General features: G+C 36.7%; 2 protein-coding genes across 2 annotated transcripts; one reads left to right on the top strand and one right to left on the bottom strand.

The window, feature by feature from the left end:
• The first annotated feature begins 1,107 nt into the window (after window positions 1–1,107).
• On the top strand, window positions 1,108–4,011 carry LOC132191916 (ubiquitin-ribosomal protein eL40 fusion protein). The gene is made up of 5 exons (XM_059607049.1): window positions 1,108–1,331; window positions 1,441–1,527; window positions 1,624–1,726; window positions 3,617–3,683; window positions 3,810–4,011. The coding sequence occupies exons 1-5, from the start codon at window positions 1,229–1,231 to the stop codon at window positions 3,834–3,836; spliced, it is 387 nt and encodes a 128-aa protein (XP_059463032.1). The 5' UTR covers window positions 1,108–1,228; the 3' UTR covers window positions 3,837–4,011.
• Window positions 4,012–5,921: 1,910 nt separating this feature from the next.
• On the bottom strand, window positions 5,922–7,212 carry LOC132192041 (1-aminocyclopropane-1-carboxylate oxidase homolog 4-like). Its single transcript, XM_059607228.1, has 2 exons — window positions 6,376–7,212; window positions 5,922–6,262 (listed from the first exon to the last, which is right to left on the bottom strand). The coding sequence occupies exons 1-2, from the start codon at window positions 7,210–7,212 to the stop codon at window positions 6,002–6,004; spliced, it is 1,098 nt and encodes a 365-aa protein (XP_059463211.1). The 3' UTR covers window positions 5,922–6,001.
• Window positions 7,213–14,306: the final 7,094 nt, after the last annotated feature.

Raw genomic sequence — 14,306 nt, 5'->3', positions numbered from 1 at the left:
CAAAAACAGAACACAACCACATATGCTTAAACAACTTTCCATTTGTACATTATGATCATTACAAATCGAAACAGAACAATTCAAAAACGAGGATTACATATCAGAGAAACCAAGATTCTTCAAAACCCATCTGCATCCGCCAACAATTGCACATAATTTGCCTTTATTCTTAACCTAAAATAGCAAAATTTGGATCAAATTGGAGAGAGAGAAAGTGGGTATCTGGTCAGAGAAAGTTGAATACGAATCTGGGCATGGGTAGTGGGGTTCGAATTTGGGCGGTGGTCTGGGTGGTGGACTGGGCGGGGGGTTCGAATGTGAGTGGTGGAGATTGAATTTGGCCGGTGGTTTCTGCCTAGGCGGTGGCGGCGTGTTTCAGCGTCGGCAATGATGGGCAGCCATGGCTTTCAGCTTGAGGTAGGCAAATTTTGTGCACTTTTTATGCTTTAACTGACGTGGCTTTCTTCTATTGGAGGGCAGAAAGCTCATGTTTCCTGCCACGACCGAATAGAAGATATTCTCTAAGAATTATATCAAAACTGCAAAAATAAAAGCAAGAGCACAAGCCGTAAAGACATTTTTTAGAAAAACGCAACACACCCTCAAGAAAGAAGAGACATACAATCCTGTCACTACCGATCCCACTTTTTTAAAGAATTTTGCAATGCAATGTGTTTTAATATTTAAAGGTGAATATAAGTGCAGCCAAGAATATTATAGTTTTTTTCTCCAAAAAAAAAAAATAGAAGAAAAAGAATATTATAGTTTTACTACAAGCTTTTTATAAACTAATTAATGTAATAATTTATATGATATTTAAATTTAATTATAGTTAATAGTTGGCAAGGTCAATTTGTAAAGGGTCATAGTAAAAATTATAATTCTCCCAACATTTTCCAAAAACTAAAGGACACGGTTTGGATTTATTTCGTGACTTTCGTCGATCACAAGACTAAGGAATTGTATAAGCACGGCAGACAGTATAACTAAAAGAACGACGAGCCGTTTTTAGCCCAATGTGCCAAGCTTCTTCGCTTACCATATAACCATCGCTGGTTTTGGGTCGGGTCGGGTCAACAATCGGAAATCAAATTCGTAGGTCGTAGGTCGTAGGAACCTAACCGCCTCCTTGAGAGAACCAAAGCGAAACCCTAGAAACAGAGTATAAAAGTCGCACTTAACCCTACGGAGTAGAGAGAAAGGAAGGGAGAGAGAGAGAGAGAGAGAAATGCAGATATTCGTGAAAACCCTAACCGGGAAGACCATTACTCTCGAGGTCGAGAGCAGTGACACCATCGACAATGTCAAGGCCAAGATCCAAGACAAGGAAGGTATTTTTTCTAAACCTCTTTGTTCTCTTTTTGATTATCAGAACCGAGTGGTTTAGACTTATTAAAATCTGTAAGCTTACAAGATGATCTGGTGTGTGTGGCTGCACAGGAATTCCTCCGGATCAGCAGCGCTTGATCTTCGCCGGAAAGCAGCTCGAAGATGGCCGAACCCTAGCCGACTATAACATTCAGAAAGGTTTCCCTCTCTCTTTCTTGTGCGCCCTCTCGCCCTGTGTTGTAAAATTGATTTTTATTTAATTTATTTGCTTGTCTGTTCGTTGGTGTTGTTCAGAGTCGACGTTGCATCTGGTGCTGAGGCTTCGTGGAGGGATCATTGAGCCTTCTTTGATGGCTTTGGCCCGCAAATACAATCAAGACAAGACGATTTGCCGCAAGTAAGAATGCTCTATATGTGGTTTATATGATATTACTGCATTTACGGTTGAGTTACTTTTGGGATTTGTGATTTTGAATGTTTCAATACTTGTAAATTTATTTATTCGTTTGCTGATGATATATTTTTTACCATTTGGTGGCTTGGTTGATGGTGAAATGTAGGATAAGAATAGCGAGCCAAGTGGCTTCTTTTGCTGTGATGTATTATGTTTAAGTACTTGATATTGTGAAAACTTCAATCAACGAATTTTATTTGTTTACATGGCCGTATGCACTGGTCATGTGGCGTAGATTTGAATGGAGGGACTTCTGGGTGTTCAAAGCATTGGATTGATGATTTCTTTTTATATGTTCTTCTACTGGGGTCAATGGGTTAGATGTGTTCTTTAAGGGACAAATACTTGGCCTCTTCTGCTTTTGAGGTGAACGACAGGTTATGCTTGATCCAGATAATAATTTCCATTCTTCAACTTTGTCAGATAGACTTATTTACTTGCAGTTGATTTTCATGGCTGTGACACCATAGTTTTCATTTTAGAATAAAATAGAGATGGCACTGTGTCCTTGTTTGGTCTTGGACTAGATGGGGAGAGATTCAATTTGAGAGTGGCTCAGATGCTGCACGTTAGGGGTTGTGTTGGGTTCTTTTTTTTTTGAATAAGTAACCATTCTTTCTATGACTCTTTATTTTGTGTGCAGAGCTGGGTTCCTATTCTATCTCATTCTTTTCTCTGATTGATTGATTTGTTTATATTTTTATTGACGGGACAATAACTTATACTCTTATGCTGTTTACATGCAAAAGTGGTTTTTCTTGTTCCCAATATTGATTTTCCATTCAACTTTGTCAGCTGGACTTGTATAGTGGCAGTTGATTTTCACGAGTGGTACATAATGTTTTTGGCATAAGAATTACTTTAAAATATACTTGAGGGGTGACACTAAATCGTGCTTGTTCTATCTTGGGCTGGACAAAATGTCACTCAGGTTGAGGGAAGGAAAAGAGTGAAGGGGTTTGGCTGGGTTATTTATGTTGGTGCTAGCCAACAGTAGCCACATGGTCACTATTTTGAAAACTTGGTTAAACTTCACCTAAGTTTGAAACCACCTTGTCTTTTACTACAATATTTATGTATGAGAAATTGGTGGGGACTGTAAGTTGAACCCTCTCTTGCTTTTAATTCTGTAAGTGCAAAGGAGGGCATCCTAGTCCCAATATTAATTTCCATTTTAATTTTGTCAACTGGGTTTTTTGTTACTGTTGCTGTAACTTAACAGGTGGTACGTTTCGTATTTGACTATTTGCTAGTCGATTACTTGTTAATGTCCACTGCCAAGGGAGTACGTACATTACTGGTGATTTGGGCAGGACTATAAAGAGAGACGCTTATGGGGTGGTGGGAGAGAGGAAGGTATGAGATAGAAGGGAGAAAACGTCAATTGGGTGGTAGAGGAGAACTTTGTGTGGATTTTTGTGTCAGATTTGATAAATATGCTATACTCTTTGGTTAGCAGTTTGTTCTTAATGGTTATAAGTTTATTGTTCATGTGGAACAGTTGCGAAGAAAGAGTGGTTGCATTTCCCCAACTTGATGTGACTTTGATTTAGTGTTTTATAGTTTGGGTTGCTATCTGCCACTCAAATCTTTTGGAAAAAGTGTATGTTGTGTATATTTTTGGGCAAGCACTTTCTGTGAATATTTTCCAGATGAAATTATCCCGTATGCTTGCCCACAGCTTTGACTTTAGTGGTCTGTAATTTTATTTTGTTTTGCCTCAGTAATGGAGTTTGTATGCTGCTTTTGATTTATACATCATTTGTTTTTCACAAATCGAATTGCACTATGTTTTTACTTTGCCAATCATTATCTCCTGTTTTTATATGCTAGATGTTATGCTCGTCTGCACCCAAGGGCTGTAAACTGCCGGAAGAAGAAGTGTGGTCATAGCAATCAGGTCCTTTTAGTTTTTTATTGAAAGTTTAATTTTTGGGTTGTTTTAATTCTAGTTGTTGTGAACTGTTGTCTGCTGATTTTTGACAAATCTCTACAATATTGTAACCTAATTTTTTCCTTCTTGCAGTTGAGGCCAAAGAAGAAGATTAAGTAAACTCTGTACTGCTATTTTGTTTAGTGTCGCCGATTAAAATTTGAAAGTTGATATTAGGACCAAGAAATACTGTATGTGGTTTACATCGTAATGGATTTTCTACTGTTAGTCAACATTTATGAACGTGTTCCAATTTTGATATCAAAATATTGTGATGGGTCTTCTTCAGTTATCACATTCATGTGCATGTTGTGATTTTCTTTCCAGGATGAATGGGTGTTTCTCTTATATTTTTCATCTTTTCGGTTTGATCCATCTGCTAGATAAGACATCTTATCTGACCAATGAAAATTGTTAAAATCATAGATTTTCGAGATGGTGCTCTACTTGTAGGCATCTCTCCTGTCCAAATACGAGCAAAACAGTATTTGTGTAGCCTGCGGATCTGAATATTAAGCTGCTTTTTAATATACGAAGAGGAGAATATCTAATTTAGCTAATACCTAATTTGTAATATCTTCTAACTAAAAATTGTGTCAATAATTTTTTAAAACTATTAAGAATTTATTATGCATTTCTTTTGTCCTGCAAAAGGGTTTTAACTTTCAGAGCAAGTGATGATTTACAGTTAATTAGTTCCAAATGGGTTTTGGGTGTCCAATCATTCTCAAAAATAGTTTTGAAAGGCGGCTAAATTATCCCATTAATTGTTTTATGGGAGTGATCGGCCATTTCTAGTGTTTTTGAGGTGGTTGATTATTCTTAAAATTGTTTTGGGTGGTTAGGTCATCCTGTTAGTTACTCTCGGGGAGGCCAATCGCTTTTTAGAAAATTATTTTGGAAGAGGTTAGCCTCTCTCATGGATTGTTTTGGGGATGGGATAGTCAGATCACTCTTGAGCTTCTTTGAGGGTTGTCGGCTGCTCATGTTTACTTCTTTTAGGGGTGACCAACTATCTAAAATTATTTTGGGAGTGGTTGGTCGTGTTATCATGATCGGATACATTTCAAAAGAATTTTTGGGGATGGTCGATCACTTCTATCAGCATCTTTAAGATGGTCAACCACCTTTCTTGACTGGTTTAACCAACCGCCAATTGCTTGAGATGATCAATCACCTCTATCTATTTAAATTTATTTTCTAATTTATTATAAATAAATGACCAAGATTTGAATCTCCTACAATTTTTTGTCAAAAAAAAAAAAGTGTAGGGCCAAGAGAGGGGCTTCCTACTCAATTGAGGAGTGTCTCACAAACTCATATAAAACAGACAAAAATAATAACACGAATTTTAATTATATAGAAAATCCTGATTCTTAATCTACAATATCCTTCGTAGCAAGAAATTTTTATGGGGAATTTGATGGTACATTAGTCATTACTCTTACTTCAATCTCATCTAATCTCTAGGACAACCCCTATTGAATGAGATATTTTTTCCAATCAAACCCAAACCAGATGCAATAGTCTTATCCTATTGCACTATTCACTTGCTCGGATAAGTATTTAGACAATTGCAAGCCCCTTTTACTTAGACTGCCCGCTAATAATGTCATATTGTTTGCTGCCTGAATTGCCCATAAAAAATGTGAAATCTCTTGAGACAACAATCGGACAAAGGTTATTGTTAATTCGCGCCAAAAGCAAACTTAGTGGTATGCCAATTCACAAATGAGTAATACTTGTACGAAAACCTTAGCACTTGTATTGGTGATTGGACGTCTCACCTAATCTTCTATATTCTTGACAATTTGTTTTTCATAACGTTGCTTAATTTTCTACATCGATTTGTCTTTTATTGTTTATAATGACATCATACTCTTTTCATGTTCAGACCTTTTTCTCCTTTCTACCAAATTATAGCAAATATATTTCTAGTTTATGCATGCGAGAAAAAAAAAAAAAAAAAGTGGGTCTTGGATTAACGGTCAAATCTCAAGCTCCGTTACTTTAGAATTTAGAATGGCATGCTTTTCAACAAAGGCGTCCACTAATTAATGATCAAAGAGTTGGTGGACGGCACATAGCCATCAACTTTGATACGCCAATTTCTTAGAAAGGTGAGCACATCATGATCCAAGATTTTATAAGGACCTTGAGGAACAATATTTTACACCTACAATTATTTATTTATTTATTTTCGATAACATAATCACACAATCGAGTGATCTCTTTTATTATACAAAATGACATGGTATATATATATATATATATATATATATATGCTAATTTTGTATTGTAATTTTCTCGATCATACTCTTACTGTCCAACCCTTTGCAATAAAAATTCTCCAAATATTCCTGCATGGTGAAGTTCCGATAGATAGCTGGCTTTTCCGGTGACAACAACTCCGGCATAGGTCCACAGTAGTCATCTTCCTTTAATTTGCCTATGTTGAAAAACATGACGATGGAAATTCGTGCTTCATTATAGGAATTAGCCAGCACACGGTGTTGTACACTTTTGTACTCTCCATTACAGATTATCTACAAATAATTAAATCAAAATCGAATTAAGAGTTAACAAGGTTTAATTAGGATGACAGAATATTTCTAGTTAATTTCTTCTATATATATATATATAGTTTGATGCGTTTTACCTGAAGAAAGTCTCCAACGTTAATAATCAAACCTCCAGGCACAGGATTTACGTTCACCCACTCATCCCCATGCTTCACTTGCAAGCCAGGCACGTGGTTCTGCAGCAGAACCGTCACCACGCCCGGATCAGTATGCGATGTAATCCCCACCGTCAGATCTGGCTGAGGACAGTACGGATAACAATGACCCACAAAGACCCTCGCGTCCGAAAGCGTCAATTCCTTGAACTTCCCAGCCTCCATCCCCAACCCTTGAGACAGCAACTCCATCACAGTCTCTGCCACCTTGGTTGCCCGCTTATCCCATGCTACCACCTCGTTCCTACAAACCTCCGGTATATCCTCCACTTTCGGTGCCGTTGGAGCCATCCACGCCTGCAATGAGTCGTGCCACGCCGCTGCGTTGGCTCGGTACAAGTCGTTGTTGCTCGCGTACATCACCCCCTGCCCCTCATCTCGCTTGTAGTACTTGCTTTTCACCTCGTGGGGTTGCTCGTGAAATGCTTTGATGGCGTTGATGGTCTCCTCCAGTGCTGGCACGGGAGCGCCATGGTTGATCACCTGGAAGAAGCCCCATGTTGTGGCCGCTTCCTTCACTTGTTCGACGATTTTTCGGCGGTGAGCGGCGGAGTTTACGCCGGAGAGGTCGATGACGGGGATGCTCGCGCATGTGGAGGAAGATTTGAGGTCGGAGAGGGTTTCGGGAGGGTGGACGAAGAACCGAGGGATGGAAGTGATGCCGGAATCGGAGAGGCCCTTCACCCCAATCTTGGACTCATCGAACTCCTTGACCTCCTTCATGCGGTCGTAGCCGGAGGCTGCATCAATGCCTGCCATGTTTTCTAACTTGGTGATTTTGAGTTTCAGAAAAATATGGGTTATGGGCGTTAGATCAGATGATTGGTTTGGTTGAAAATATGGGTTGCGCAAGTAGTGGTCATAAATGACGGCTGCGGGAGGCCCCAACTTATTTTTTTGAGATTACGTTTGAGAGGAAGGTATGAGATAGAAGGGAGAAAACGTCAATTGGGTGGTAGAGGAGAACTTTGTGTGGATTTTTGTGCCAGATTTGATAAATATGCTATACTCTTTGGTTAGCACTTTGTTCTTAATGGTTATAAGTTTATTGTTCATGTGGAACAGTGGCGAAGAAAGAGTGGCTGCGTTTCCCCAACTTGATGCGACTTGATTTAGTGTTTTATAGTTTGGGTTGCTATGTGCCACTCAAATCTTTGGAAAAAGTGTATGTTGTGTATATCTTTGGGCAAGCACCTTCTGTGAATATTTTCCAGATGAAATCATCCCGTATGCTTGCCCACAGCTTTGACTTTAGTGGTCTGTAATTTTATTTTGTTTTGCCTCAGTAATGGAGTTTGTATGCTGCTTTTGATTTATACGTCATTTTTTTCACAAATCGGATTGCACGATGTTTTTACTTTGCCAATCATTATCTCCTGTTTTTATATGCTAGATGTTATGCTCGTCTGCACCCAAGGGCTGTAAACTGCCGGAAGAAGAAGTGTGGTCATAGCAATCAGGTCCTTTTAGTTTTTTATTGAAAGTTTTAATTTTTGGGTTGTTTTAATTCTAGTTGTTGTGAACTGTTGTCTGCTGATTTTTGACAAATCTCTACAATATTGTAACCTAATTTTTTCCTTCTTGCAGTTGAGGCCAAAGAAGAAGATCAAGTAAACTCTGTAGTGCTATTTTGTTTAGTGTCGCCGATTATAATTTGAAAGTTGATATTAGGACCAAGAAATACTGTATGTGGTTTACATCGTAATGGATTTTCTACTGTTAGTCAACATTTATGAACCTGTTCCAATTTTGTATCAAAATATTGTGATGGGGTCTTCTTCAGTTTTCACATTGATGTGCATGTTGTGATGGGGTCTACTGTTAGCCTCTCTCATAGATTGTTTTGGGGGATGGGATAGGCAGATCACTCCTGAGCTTCTTTGAGGGTTGTCGGCTGCTCTTGTTTACTTCTTTTGGGTTGACCAACTATCTAAAATTATTTTGGGAGTGGTTGGTCACGTTATTATGATCGAATATATTTCAAAACAATTTTTGGGAGTGGTCGATCACTTCTATCTGCTGCTTTTAGATAGTCGGCCACCTTCCTTGACTAGTTTTACCAGCAGTTAATTGCTTGAGACGATTAACTACTTGTTTATTTAAATTTATTATAAATGAATGTCCAAGATTTGAAATTCTTACAATTTTTTGTCAAAAAGTGAAAAGACAAAAAAAAATTTGTGAAGAGCCAAGAGAGCGGCTCCCTGCTTAATTGAAAAGCCTCTCACAGACTCATGTAAAAATACAAGGATAATAACACAGATCCCAATTATAGGGAATCCCAATTCTTAATCTACAATATCTTTTGTAGCAGGGAATTTTCATGGGAATCTGATGGTACATTAGTCAATTTTCTCACGGGATATTTTTTCCAATCAAACCCAAACCAGATGCAATAGTCTTATCCTATTGCACTATTCACTTGCTCGGATAAGTATTTAGACAATTGCAAGCCCCGTTTACTTAGACTGCCCGCTAATAATGTCATATTGTTTGCAGCCTGAATTGTCCATAAAAAAACGTGAAATCTCTGGAGACAACAATCGGACAAATGTTGTTGTTAATTCGCTTCAAAAGCAAACTTAGGGCCAGTGTCATTTCAATAAGTGCGATTTTAAAAATTACGTTTTTAAAAATTATATTTTTAAAATCTCTACTTTTTAAAATAGAACAGGCGTTTGGTAAAACATACTAAAAAATACTTTTTTTATCAATTGAGTGTTTGGATAACATTAACATATAATTGCGGTTTCATGACCAAATTACCAATAAGGATGAAGAAAAAAAAAAAAAAAAAAGAGAAAAGAAGGGTTTTAATATATTTTAGGTGGGTATTCTTGGTATTTTTTTTCATTCCCGTTCTGAAAAAGGTAACTATTGCATCAAATATCTTTTTAATAGAAATCGTGATTTTGTTTTAAATTCGCACTTTTTTCAAATAAGCACCTTCTAATCAGCTTATGGAAATCACAGATTTTTTTGCGATTTTTAAATTTGCGTTTTTAAAATCGCAATTCCAAATACCCTAAAATTACAATTTGGTTTAAAATCACAAATTATTTTTAAAAAAACGCACTTCCAAACGCACATTTAGTGGGATGCCATTTCACAAATGACGCAAATGAGCAATACTTGTGGCACTTGTATTGGTGATTGGACGTTTCACCTAATTTTCTATATTCTTGACAATTTGTTTTTCATAACGTGGCTTAATTTTCTACATCGATTTGTCTTTTATTGTTTATAATGACATCATACATTTTTCATATTCAGACCGTTTTCTCCTTTCTACCAAATTATAGCAAATATATTTCTAGTTTATGCATAAGAGAAAAAGATAAAAAAAATAAAATAAATAAAATAAAAAATCACATTCTTTCTCAGTATATAATATCTTCTAAACTATTAAAAGATTGTTAATATCCTCTAATAATAAAAATACCCTTAATAAATTTTTTTTTTAAAAAAAAATTAAAACTAAATTTTTTATAAAACAAATGAAAAAAAAAGGAAGTGAATTTAAAAAAAAAAAACAAAAAACAAAAAACAAAAAATTATTTTTGTTAAAGAAACAAAATTATTACTTATTTTTTTCTTAAATTTATAAAAGTATTTTTGTCTTATTAACAAAAATGACTAATATTATTGTAATTGAAAGATTAAAGAAATACAGTCAATTTAGTAATAATTTAAATTTACTAAACTTTTCCAAAAAAGAAAAAGAAAAAAAAAAAGTGGGTCTTGGATTAACGGTCAAATCAAATCTCAGGCTCCGTTACTTTAGAATTTAGAATGGCGTGCTTTTCAACAAAGGCGGCCACTAATTAATGATCAAAGAGTTGGTGGACGGCACATAGCCATCAACTTTGATACGCCAATCTCTTAGAAAGTTTAGCACATCATGATGCAAGATTTTATAAGGAGCTTGAGGAACAATATTTTACACCTACAATTTTATTTTATTTTTTTCGATAACATAATCACATAATAACACATGCTATCAAATTATAATATAGCGGTAGGTATGAAATCCTGCCAAAATGGAAGGAAAAATAAAAACAAAAAGCGCATTAATCGACATACACTTTTTTTGGGGTCTTGAGCATTAACTATATTAAAGTATTTTAATTGAATAGTTCATTAAAATTATTAAATTTTTACCAAATAATAATTTTAAAAATCACATAAAAAAAACTATGAGATTGAATAAACAACCCTCACTATTTATACAAAAATATTTCTCCAACCGACTAAGCAAAATAGTAATTTTGGTTTGGTGAATAAGCAACCCTCACTATTTCCCACTGAATGAATAAAAACTAATATTACTTTTCTCTCTCCCTTCCTACTCTTTGAAAAAAGCTAGAAAAAAATAATGAAATATTTAAAAAATAATATTTATATTGAATAACAAAAATTGATAGGTAAAACGGTGAGGCTGCTAGGGGGCATTAAAAAAATTGATAATTAAAATAGATAAAAAAAAAATTTATTTTCAATTATTTTGATGAGTAAAATTTGATCAATATGGTAATAATGCTTAGGAACAAAATAAAGGAAGTAACATTCCACGTTACTTTAAGAAGGTGCATTAAGTTGCTTCTGGACAAAAGATGAACCAAAATAAGACCGTGATTTTTTCCAGCAAAAATACGCCTCTGGCCGACAGAACTCAGATTGTGGAGTTTGCTAGGATCCCTGCCACGCAACAATATGATACTTACTTGGGTCTTCTCGCCTTGGTGGGAAAGTCGAGAACAGTTGCATTTCGAAGTATAATTGAACGGGTGCGGCAACGCCTACAGGATTGGAAACTAAAATTCCTATTCCAAGCGGGGCGAAAAATTTTATTAAAGGCGGTGGTCCAAGCCATACCAACTTATTGCATGAGCGTTTTTTGTCTACCGAAATCATTATGCTCAAAGATCAACTCACTTATGCAAAAGTTTTGGTGAGGTCAAAAGAATAAAGAGAATCAGATTTTTTGGATGAGTTGGAATCGTATGGGGATGTCAAAGCGGCAGGGAGGAATGGGGTTTAAAGATTTCACAAGTTTTAACAAGCCCTCTTGGCAAAACAATGTTGGAGGATGTGGAAGATGCTAGATAGCCTCATTGCTAAGATAATGAAAGCCAAATATTTCCCAAATTGCACAATCCTAGAAGCCCAACGAGGGAAATGACTGTTGTTTGCGTGGTGGAGTATTCAAGCTCATGTGATTTGCTCCGGAAGGGGTTAGTTTGGAGAGTTGGTAACGGAGAAAATATTTGCATTTGGCAAGATAGGTGGATCCCGAAATTCTCCACGTTTAAGATACATTCCCAGCCACGTGGGCTTGATCCCACAGCCAAGGTAAGCAGCCTAATAGATGGAGAAACGAAGTATTCCGTGGTGGAATACGGCATTGGTGGAACAATTATTTTCCCAAGATGAAGCAAAGCTCATACTGTCTATCCCCATTAGCTGTACAAATCAAGCAGATGTACTCAAGTGGAGGGGTACAGCTAAGGGAATTTTCTCTATGGTAGTGCATACCATATGCAAAATGAGGTTGAAATGGCGGGGCAAGCAACGGGCTCATCTCACAATCCACTTAGTGTGGTGTGGGAGAGATTGTGGAAATTGCCTATACCGAATTCTGAGAAGAATTTCTTGTGGAGAGCATGTCACAGTATTTTACCCACCCGAGCAAATCTTTTCAGAAGGAAAATCATTGAAGATCCGAAGTGCCCAATCTGTGAACAAGAAGAGGAGACGATTGTGCATATTTTGTGGCTTTTTCCTTCTGCAATGGATGTCTAGAGCGAAGGGGCAAAAAATTTCCAGAAATGTTCATACATGGAGCAAAACTTCCTCCATTTAGTTGAGAAGATGATAAAGCGCTGTGACGATGAGGAGTTTTTGCAGTTTGTGGGTATAGCAAGGAGGCTTTGGTTAAGGCAGAATAATTTGGTGTGTGGTGGCAAATTCTGGCACCCGACAGAGGTTGTTCGTCATATGCAATCAGCCCGTTTAGATTACAAAGCAGCGCATGCAGTGGAATCCACAACACCAGTAGTATGTCGCCGGGACCAGTGGACGGCTCCTCCCATAGGCTGGATCATGGCAAATTGGGAAGCTTCAATTGATCATACAAGTGGGAGCTAGGGTCTAGGGGTGATAGTACGTAACCACGAAGGGGAATTACTTGCACGAAATGTTCTTACAAGTGGGGATTTTTGGAACCCATTGATGTCGAAGCCCTTGCTACTATGGAAGCAACTCAAATTTGTTGTGAGCTTGGGTATGACTGGGTAAAATTCGTGGGAGATGCGAAATTAATAGTGGAGGCGGTAAACTCTGATGAGCAGGATTGGAGTAAAAAGGGACACATAATTGATGCTATACGTTCAAACGTCAGAACCTTCTCTCATTGGACATTTTCCCATATTAACAGGGATGCAAACCAGGTAGCTCATGAGCTTGGCAGATTAGCAACTAAACAGAACAAGGATGTGCTGTGGTTCTCTAATCCGCCCACTTGTATTCAGAAACTTATTGTTTCTGGGAAATCTGTACTCCCTACTTGAGTTTTAATAAAGAGACTACTTTATCAACAAAAAGGTGCATTGATATTATGCACTTAATAGGAACAAAATAAAAGGGTGCTAGTCTGGTCATTGTCGGGTTTTAGAAATCGTTTTGTGTTGAAATATAGGTATAAGATTATAAAGATTAACCATAACATTTAATTAAACGTATCAAATATTTTAATTATAACTTACTAATTTTACATAGAGTTGGTAATAGATCCTGCCCAAATTAGAGTGTATGAATTGGGGTGAGGGAAGCAGAAATTCCGAATAGTCAACTAAGGGTAAAGATATTGAACACGCCCGGCGTGCTTCAACAGTGAAGCACGCCGGCCGTGATTTTTTTTTTATTATTATTTTATTATTTTAATTTTTTTGAAAAATAAAAAATAAAAAAATTTTTAGCCTGGCGTGCTTCACTGTTGAAGCACGCCGGCGTAAGTTGTATCATGACTCGTCAACTAAATACAATGGTAATGTCATCGATACCCCTCTTGGACCACTAAATTGAATATTGATTAGATGTAGTACTATATAGTGTCTACCCCACCCCCCACTCTAGCCTCTACAACAAGGAACATGATCCTCTTCAGTCCATTATGGACCAGAGAATATCAAGTTCATAACTAAGAATTCTTTTAAAAAATCTTATGGCTATAAATGAGATACATATCCCACTAATAAAAATAATAATAAAATATTATTTTAAATTTTTTTAAAAAAATTAATAAAAAAATAAGAAAAAGAAAGAGATGGCTGGCCACCTCCATTTTGAGCCACCCCTAATGGCCGGACAGTGGGTGGCCGAACCACCCCCATAGGCCATGAGGTGGTTCGGCCACCCCAGGTGGTCGACACGCGATGATGATTGGATTAACGTACGTAGTTGGTGGCATGCACTAACCCATCCACTTCTATATAGGATAAATAAACCTCTTAATTAAGAATTAAATAATTAGCTAGAAGGGCTAGCTTGTATATTTATGATGCAAGAGCTTGGCCGAGTGATAAGCTAAATTTGCAAGCAGATGAAAACTCCAAAAATTGGAGGAAAACTGAAAGAAAAATATCATTTTGGAGTGTTCTTTATTGATAAAATTGAAATATATAAATTTATAGTCGGTTTGACCATCCTAATTAATCGAGCTTAGATAGAAGTAGAGTCGCAACTCCACAAAAAATAAATAAATAAATAAAAAAGTACAAAATTGCCCTTATTGCAAGTTGGCTCAATCAAACAAGATTGCATTTTCAATCAATCGAACTCGATCACAAATCGCT

The sequence above is a fragment of the Corylus avellana genome, chromosome ca9 (assembly GCF_901000735.1).
Source record: "Corylus avellana chromosome ca9, CavTom2PMs-1.0".
Classification (NCBI taxonomy): Eukaryota; Viridiplantae; Streptophyta; class Magnoliopsida; order Fagales; family Betulaceae; genus Corylus; species Corylus avellana.
Note: the sequence above shows the minus strand (reverse complement) of the source record. Positions and strands in the feature narration are given on the sequence as shown.